This window comes from Salmo salar, chromosome ssa25 (assembly GCF_905237065.1).
Source record: "Salmo salar chromosome ssa25, Ssal_v3.1, whole genome shotgun sequence".
Classification (NCBI taxonomy): Eukaryota; Metazoa; Chordata; class Actinopteri; order Salmoniformes; family Salmonidae; genus Salmo; species Salmo salar.
The window spans coordinates 15683157-15692316 of record NC_059466.1 but is presented as its reverse complement, the minus strand read 5'-3'; the positions used below and the strand labels follow the sequence as shown (position 1 = coordinate 15692316).

Sequence of the window (9160 nt, the reverse complement as noted above, 5' to 3'; positions counted from 1 at the left end):
AAACTTCCTGTGAAACTGGCAGCTTTTCCCAAGCAGCCTTTAATGTCCTGGGCTTTGTTGTATAAACACAACTTTTCACCTCATAAATGTTTTATATGAAACAATGGGTCGATATTACATAGAAACAAGAAGTTATTTAACCATAAATGGTTCTCGAAAAACATTGTCCTTGTCACATAATTAGTTAATATTAGTGTGAATCTATTTACACGGAGAGAATTTATGGAAAGATACAACTTTGAGGTTTCAAGCAAGGAATATGACACTGTTATTAAAGCTATACCTAGTGGGATAAAAACTTTACTTCAGAATAATGCATATTTTGGAATATCTCCGATTGTAAGCGATATCCAGGTGAATGGCATTGGTCTACTAGATACGAAATTCAACAATCGTTTATTAAGGGATATTTTCTACAGGAAGTCTATTCCCTCTGCGATATTTTGTTTGGCTTCATCGTTTGATGTAAACTGCCGCCGTGCTTGGCTCACTCCACACAAATTTATGGTGACCAATAAAGTAAAGGAGATCTCCTTTAAGATTATCCATAGATTCTATCCGTGTAATAGCTTGATTTCTAAATATATACCTGATGTTACCAGTGAATGCAGTTTTTGTGAACTAGAAACTGAATCTATTTAACACTTATTCTGTCAGTGTTTATATAGTGAAGTGTTCTGGACTGATGTAAAACTATGTCTTGGCCTCAAATTGCATACAACCATTGCAATTTCTAAGTTTGACATATTATTTTACTACACTGATTCCACAATTGAACGTGAGTATGTCATAAATCTATTTTATTAGGAAAAAATGTCATACACAAATCAAAATTTATGAAGAAAAAGAATATAGATACATTGAACAGGTAAGAATGAGTAAATACGTTTTACTGTAGTCAGTGTTTCTTTTATTGGGAACATTTCTTTCGAAATAAGAAAAATAAGCAAAGTTTGTCTGATTCTGAATGTAGTTATCCGCCGATTACACGTGCGGTGGTAACTTTACAAGCTTTTTAGCCGGTTAACGCGTCTAAAGTCAACACAACTGAATATCTTAGAACAACTGAAACAAGCCATGGCTGTGAAGAAACATATCAGCCAACATGTGTAGTCTGTGTTCGTCTTTTGAGAGAACAAGTTCATTAACGTAGTTTGCTAGGTAAGTTACGTTAGCCGTTTTGTAACTTGGCTAGTTAGCTTCTCTTGCTACTATTAGTTAACTAACGTGGCCACCTCAACGACCTATCGTTAATACTAACGCCCTCTTATTTGGCTAAATAGCTAGTTGTAACCTAGCTAAATTACACAACTTTACACCCAAATGCCGGCACGTTGTCATTCCACTACTCCCAGCGAGTGTTACATAGTACTGCATTGGTTGCGCAACTGTCTAACGCCTCTCGTGGCGAGTGAATATTCTGCAGGGCAAATTATGAAACGTTATTACAATGTGGGATCCTTACGCCGTCCTCAGGCTAAACCCCAACCTTTACATTTTAGTTATTTAGTAGACTATATCTTGGCCTCAAATTGCATACAACCATTGCAAGTTCTAAGTTTGACATATTATTTTACTACACTGATTCCACAATTGAACGTGAGTATGTCATAAATCTATTTTATTAGGAAAAAATGTCATACACAAATAAAAATGTATGAAGAAAAAGTCAATTTTCTTCATTTAAAAAAAATCTGATTTGGAAAACTATTTAGAGTCTTTAAAACGTATACAAAACAAAATGTCAAAAAATGTATCCGCTATATGTCTGTATTTGAATTGATATAATGTGGATTAAGTTTTATTATTTTTTAAAATTCTAATTTCTTTGTGGAATCCCTCTGGCTGTTATGTTTATGTTTTGCATGTTACTGTTAATAAAAAAATAAAAAATAAAATAGTTAGTGCCTACAAAAAGACGCCATTACTATTTCTCTCTCCATTGTGTAGTACAGCAGGTCACTTTTTCCTCAACTCCATCTAGGGCTTGAACGTAAAACAGCTGTGTTCGTCATGAGAGTGATGACGCAGAGCATGTGACTGGCCAATATGGGACTGACGTTTTAAACTGGAGTACATCTTTTTTCAGGGAAGAAAAGGGACTTCCTTGGATTTGTTACAGTAGGCTACCGGCGCGGAGACAGCTCAAGGTGAACTAAGTTTTTAAGGAATATAGATACATTGAACAGGTAAGAATGAGTAAATACGTTTTACTGTAGTCAGTGTTTCTTTTATTGTGAACATTTCTTTCGAAATAAGAAAAATAAGCAACGTTTGTCTGATTCTGAATGTAGTTATCCGCCGATTACACGTGCGGTGGTAACTTTACAAGCTTTTTAGCCGGTTAACGCGTCTAAAGTCAACACAACTGAATATCTTAGAACAACTGAAACAAGCCATGGCTGTGAAGAAACATATCAGCCAACATGTGTAGTCTGTGTTCGTCTTTTGAGAGAACAAGTTCATTAACGTAGCTTGCTAGGTAAGTTACGTTAGCCGTTTTGTAACTTGGCTAGTTAGCTTCTCTTGCTACTATTAGTTAACTAACGTGGCCACCTCAACGACCTATCGTTAATACTAACGCCCTCTTATTTGGCTAAATAGCTAGTTGTAACCTAGCTAAGTTACACAACTTTACACCCAAATGCCGGCACGTTGTCATTCCACTACTCCCAGCGAGTGTTACATAGACAGTTGCGCAACCAATGCAGTACTAACGCCTCTCGTGGCGAGTGAATATTCTGCAGGGCAAATTATGAAACGTTATTACAATGTGGGATCCTTACGACGTCCTCAGGCTAAACCCCAACTTTTACATTTTAGTTATTTAGTAGACGCTCTTATCCAGAGCGATTTACAGGAACGTTTAGTGCCTTGCTCAAGGGCACATTGACATTTTCACGTAGTCGGCTCGGAGATTCTAACCAGCAACCTTCCTGTTACTGGCCCAACGCTCTTTACAGCTTTGCCGAAACATCACTCTTACCATGGTTACACTTCGGCTTGTCAGTCTGAAAGAAGTCTGCCTAAAAATGCAGGAGTCTCTACAAGCCAGAACGTTGAATAAAATGATGTGTGCTCTTTACCGGTTGTCAGTGCTTTTGGCGGTGGGGGGATTGGGTATCCATAGGAAAGTGTTTACCGGAATTTTATATTTAATATTTTATTTTGGTGTGACGTCGGAAGAGTCTATCGCTTAAATCCAGAGCCATTACATGTGAATCACTATGTAAACAATAGCCGGACGTAATCGACTGCGGTGCGTTTCCTCGCAATCAGCTAGAAGTTTTTGTGAAATTTGCCCGCTGACTGCGTGGGTCAACGTTCGGTTAGGCTTGGCCATATTGTTCAAGTGTGTCGCGTCCGTAAAACCGATATACAGGCCATCGTACGGAAGGTTGGGTTGACAACGCTTCCCTGAAGATATTTTGTCTTAGATTACCTCTGACGGGGCCAAAATCAGCAGACAACAGGTAAAGCAACTTGAGATGAAGCTTGTACGGGAATTCTGAGCCTACATGTTAGATGAGACTAAGTACATCACTCTCGGATTCTAAAATACTTTCTTAACCGCTAGGCTACTATACCTGCCGCCCCACCTTAATCTTTACCTAACCCTTAACCCGGCTAAAATGTCAACTTCAATAGGGTGACGTCAGAGTTGGGAAGTCCCAGGCATACCCTTTAGACTTTTCCAATTATGAAATTCCAGTCAGCACGTTGAACCACCCTAACAAATAATCTTCCCTTGGGATTGTCAGCAACGTGTCATTTGAAATGGTGGAGACCTCCCTCCATTTCTGTATTTTTGGGTACTACTAAAGAGATGGTCTTCTGTTTTTTAAGTTACCTCTTTGTATTTTGTCCAATAGGAAGGAAGCATGGGTGATATTGCTAAGGGAAAGAAGGCATTTGTCCAGAAGTGTGCCCAGTGTCATACTGTTGAAAATGGAGGAAAGCACAAGGTCGGTCCAAACCTCTGGGGTCTGTTTGGACGCAAGACTGGACAAGCTGAAGGCTATTCCTACACAGATGCCAACAAATCCAAAGGTCTGAGATTCTCTCACCATCCTACAGGAAATGAAAGGGGGAATCTGACTGACATATTGCATTCTCATTCTAACTTGTGCATTTCACATGTGATTTCAGGCATTATCTGGGAAACCGATACACTCATGACGTACTTGGAGAACCCCAAGAAATACATTCCTGGAACAAAGATGATATTTGCTGGCATCAAGAAGAAGGGCGAGCGTGCAGATCTTATAGCATATTTGAAGTCGGCAACTTCGTAGACCACTGTCTACGCTTTGTTCAATGTATAGACTTCCCTTTCTGTATCTTATATAAATATCAAGTGTTCAGAGAAGGGTGATGGCTCTTTCAAGGAGCTAAGACTCTAATTCTTAGCATTTTAACAATTTTTTTTGAATAGCCTGCTTGACATACCAGCTGGTACTCTGAATGGTGTTTGCATTATCAGTTGCCATATTTCACAGCTGTACCTCCATTTTGATGGTGTAAATTATATCCCTTGGTTTAACAGGCTCTAGTATACATAATAAATTATTGATCCATAGACTGTAAGTATTCCATAATTTATTGGGTCAATGCTGTGTAATATTTGTTTCACGAAAAGTTTCAATTAATTGTATGGGTAGTGGTTTTAATACTCGCTAATGCAAACGCTCAATCAGATTTGGAATAGTCTCTAATTTCAAAGGGTCGTCTTGAAAGTAACGTCTACTACAGACCATGGTCATGTCTTATGTATCCAATACCTCATATGGTTCTAATTGAGTTGAATTGAATAAATTACATGCTAAACAATTATCCCAACTATTGATTTTTTTTTTTATCTGGTCTGGTTCAAGTATCAGGAAGGCAACACTACCTCCCTCTCCAACCAAGGTGCATGAATTGAGCAAAAACCCTGATTTAAGGCCCGAAATGCATCTTGAGTTCAGTGACCTAACGTTGCAGGTGTAAAAGACGCTTGAGCGGAGTTCCCAAATGCGGTTTTCAGGGAATTGGCCCCACGGGCTGAGATCCCGGTACAAGTAGTAGACAGGTTTTATTCAGCAGTTGTGATTAAAGGCAGGAGCACACAATATAAGGCACAATGTAAGTTTATTTTTGTATATATCAAAATGGCAGAGTTTGAAGGACACTTCAATGACCATGTCTCACCATTACAGGATGTGAGACTAAGACCCAATTTATGCTTTATTTTTTCTCCCCAATTTCGTTGTATCCAATTGGTAGTAGTTAGTCTTGTCTCATCGCTGCAACTCCCGTATGGACTCGAGAGGTGAAGGTCGAGAGCCATGCGTCCTCCGAAACGCAACTCAACCAAGCCGCACTGCTTCTTGACACAATGCCCATCCAACCCGGAAGCCAGCTGCACCAATGTGTCGGAGGAAACACCGTACACCTGGCGACTTGGTCAGTGTGCACTGCGCCCGGCAAGCCGCAGGAGTCGCTAGTCTGTGATGCCTCATGGACTTCTCGGTCGCGGCCGGCTGCGACAGAGCCTGGACTCGAACCCAGAATTTCTGGTGGCACTGCGCCACCCGGGAGGCCCCTACCCAATTTATGCTTGATCTGAAAATATGGTCGCAGGCGTCATATGGAGGGTGTGATGCAATAGTGGTGACTCCGGAGGGACCCAGATATCAAATTTTGTAACAATGCGGAAGGCTCTGTATAGCTCCGCATTGACATGATTGGTTGACGGGAGGTCCTGTATAAACACAAGCTCACTTCCTTGACAACAGCTCTACTCAAAAGTATGAATGCCCTGACTCCTGCAGAGGCCTTATCACCCTAAATGCTGCACTGCCAAATCAATGTTAGATTGACCATGCAGCGCCTTTCAAGTGCCTATTAGTGTTTCTCAATCCTCTGTCTGTTGGTTGTTACATGGGAGGTCAACCCTGAATTGAATGGTGAAACCTACTCCTGGAGTACAGCATTTTGTTCCAGCCCTGCACTAACACCTGATTCTACTAATCAGCTGTGTTGTGATTTGACCTTAACATTCATCTGAAGACAATTATATAAATAACAAACTATGTTTAATTGTTACCCGATTAAATGAATAATGTAATAATTAACTCATTAGGATCTGGGGCACCATGAGAGCGGTTCTTTAGAGTTACCATCTCACAAATTAAATTCACCTATTTACCTATCACATCTATAAACAGTCAACTTATTAATCATAACCTTGTATCATATCACCATTCTGAAGTCCTAAACCTTGCATCTGCAAAAACCTGAGCCTTATGATTCAGAACTACACAAATTGGTTTAATTATTTATTTACTAGCTAATTAAATGGGAACACAGGATAAACACTTATTGACTGGAGACGTAATTAGCTGAAAACAGGTCCCTAGCAGAATGACAACGTTGATACTTGTTAAAGAAGAGATGGAGAGGGAGAGAGGGACAGAGACGCTTAACATTGCCACATTCAGAAACTACTCTCATCTACAATAACCATATATTTTCCACACAAACCGCCGTCGGCTTTGAGCAAGAAATCATGAATGTATTTACGTGAAATGCCTGGGTTCGCCGCGGATCTCTCGGTGAACAGGGCCGCCTTGGAAAGGGGGTTGGGACTTTTCGCGACACGCTTGTAAGGCTCTGATTGTCCAAAATGGTTCCAACAACTCGTCTATTGTCATTCATCGTAGTTGTCCGGTATCCGGTGACTTGTCGTGTAGTCCTGAACAGAGCTACAGAGTTGATTATCCCTCCATTCGCTTTTGAAGATGCTTCTTTGAAGATAGGCTAGCCAACCGTATCGATGGTTCCCCAATGGGATGATGAGAGTAGCGTAATACGATGGTTTGAGCAGAGTAACAGGAGGGTCCTACTTAAATTCACTTTCGAAGATACTTTACTTAGGACAGCTAATCAGCCATACCAGTGATTGTCCGGGAGGTGAGTTTATCGTCTCCACCTCATGTTGAGATTCAAAGTTCAAATCATTTTACAACGTGTAGCTGCCGCTTCACGCTTTTTCTCGTCCAATGTGTTTCATAACCCGTCATTTATACCTTTTGCTCGAAAGGGGCAGTTCCGACAGGCTGGCTCGCTCCCTGACCCCACTCCGGGGCAGTGATTACTCACTGTGCAAAGTTATGGAAAACAATTATCTCTTATAACTTCTCAAATCACATCCCTCTCTTAACAAAAACACTCAGAATTGTTCATATTACATGCACAACACAGTATGGAAATGTCAAAAGTGGTTATACTTTCCAAATTACAGTATTTCCTTTATAACATTTTTAATGTTATATACTACAAATATTGTTCCAGTATTTGCTTTTGAACGTGTTAGAGTTTCAGCGGGGAAAATGTCTGTTGAGACAAAGCACATTCCTTTGGTGAATTTGGAGAGCGCAGGCCTGGATCTTCTCCCTTGATTTACAACAGGACGTGAGTTGTTAATCCCCACTAGTTCTTTCCTTCCCCCTCTACAGGTGAGTGGGGGTCTGATTGAAGTTATTCATTGCAAACCTGATCTGACCTATTTGGATTCTCGTGGACAGTCATGAGAGTTGTGTTGTGTACGGCAGGTCAAGTTGCATGTGATGGACTTAGGCAACCTACAGATGCATGTTACACATAATGTTGGTCATTCTTGGAGAGAGCCAGTACAGTAATGTTTTGGTTAGTGAACATATGAAAGTTGACTTTATCAATCACCATTTAAAATGGTGTGTGAACACCTTGCATCACTTGTATAATCAATATGCCCCAATTTTAATGTAATTTTGGGAATGTTTAATCATTTTATCTCATAAGCTTAACACAGAAGTGTGAATAGGATGAATGAGGGCTAATGGTGCTTTCAAGACAACTGGGAACTCGGGGAAAAAACGAGGTCAAATGTCAGTGAACTTCAGGTCAGAAAGTCAGCTCTAGAAAGTTTCTGACCTGGAATTTCGAGTTGGATGATTGCGTTTTCCCAATCAGAGATAGTTTTTTTCGAGATCCCAGTTGTTTTGAACGCTCGGAAGTCAGAGATTTCCAAGTTCCCAGTTGTTTTGAACACAGAATAAAACATGCTGCAAAGTGCATACCATAGAGAATAAAGGAGGCCTCTAGTGGCCAAAAGGTATTTTAGCATTGGCAGCGCCATTGAGGGCTTCCCAAGGGGCCAGGGGTCATTTGAAGCATTTTTTAAATTGCTCCTACAGTTTTTCTTTGGTACTGCAGTTTAACTGTCGCCCGGCCCAGAAAGAACATTTCCATACAAGTCAGATTTGAAAATTCCTAATAAGACACTTTAGTCATCACCTTTGCACACAAAACATCCCATTTTTTACATCACTCACAGCCGAAGATATTAACATTTTATGTTTATCCAGTGTCTGCCATGTTGTTGGAGTAGGTGATGACGTCGTCGCTGCACCCTGTGTGCACTGAGTGCTAGTGTGCATGTGATGTTGGTCTGTATAAACCAGATGCAACCCGGATATATAGACTGAATCGACAGTTGAAAACAACTCAGACTCATCCTCTGGCCAAACTCTTCCACCATTGGCTGATCCCTCCTGGTGACCCTGTTGGAGTCATGTCCAACCAGGTCATCAGGAGCGATCAGCCAATCCTGAAGAAGAAAACCTCAATGGTGCTGCCCATGCTGTCACAGACGCTATAATGACACAGATACAAAGATGAGTCCTTTATCTATCTCTATGGTGCAAACGTGAAAGACCATTGATCGTATTCCACATTGTGGCGTACAGCTCCCTCTAGAGGAGAATGCAGTTACACATCACAGACATTTTGTAACAGGTGAAACAAGAGATATGGTCCTTGGTGGAAACATAATGAGATCAAGGAATTGGTGTTGTGGATAGCCATAAACACAATGGTAAAGTGAACAGTTGTGCACTGCACAGCTTAATTATGGTAAAAGAACAACAAGAAAAGTGTGCGTGTGTTCTGGAACGTGACAGCGTAACTTTCCACTAGAGGCCGCTGTTATCACACTTCCTACATGATGCGATTAAGGCTCTTGTTTAAAAAAAATGTTTGCATATGCCTAAATAAATAAATATATGTTTTTATTGTCACATACACCTAGACACGGGCTATATTAAGGCCTAACTAAATTCAATAATGAACAGTTTAT

At 40.4% G+C, this 9160-nt stretch overlaps 1 protein-coding gene across 3 annotated transcripts; it reads left to right on the top strand.

Moving 5' to 3' along the window:
• The first annotated feature begins 850 nt into the window (after positions 1-850).
• On the top strand, positions 851-4833 carry LOC106586251 (cytochrome c). 3 transcript variants are annotated; one of them, XM_014173316.2, is made up of 3 exons: positions 851-868; positions 3873-4050; positions 4150-4833. In XM_014173316.2, exons 2-3 carry the CDS (start codon positions 3882-3884, stop codon positions 4293-4295), a joined length of 315 nt encoding a protein of 104 aa, XP_014028791.1. In that variant the 5' UTR covers positions 851-868; positions 3873-3881; the 3' UTR covers positions 4296-4833. The 3 variants fall into 3 exon arrangements, with proteins under 3 accessions (XP_014028791.1, XP_014028790.1, XP_045563587.1); XM_014173315.2 differs by lacking the exon at positions 851-868 and adding an exon at positions 1969-2189; XM_045707631.1 differs by lacking the exon at positions 851-868 and adding an exon at positions 3242-3473.
• Positions 4834-9160: the final 4327 nt, after the last annotated feature.

Coding starts and splice junctions, on each gene's coding strand:
- LOC106586251 (XM_014173316.2), top strand. CDS start 3,882: ATGGGTGATATTGCTAAGGGAAAGAAGGCATTTGTCCAGAAGTGTGCC. Junction 4,051..4,149: donor AGATGCCAACAAATCCAAAG/GTCTGAGATTCT, acceptor ATGTGATTTCAG/GCATTATCTGGGAAACCGAT.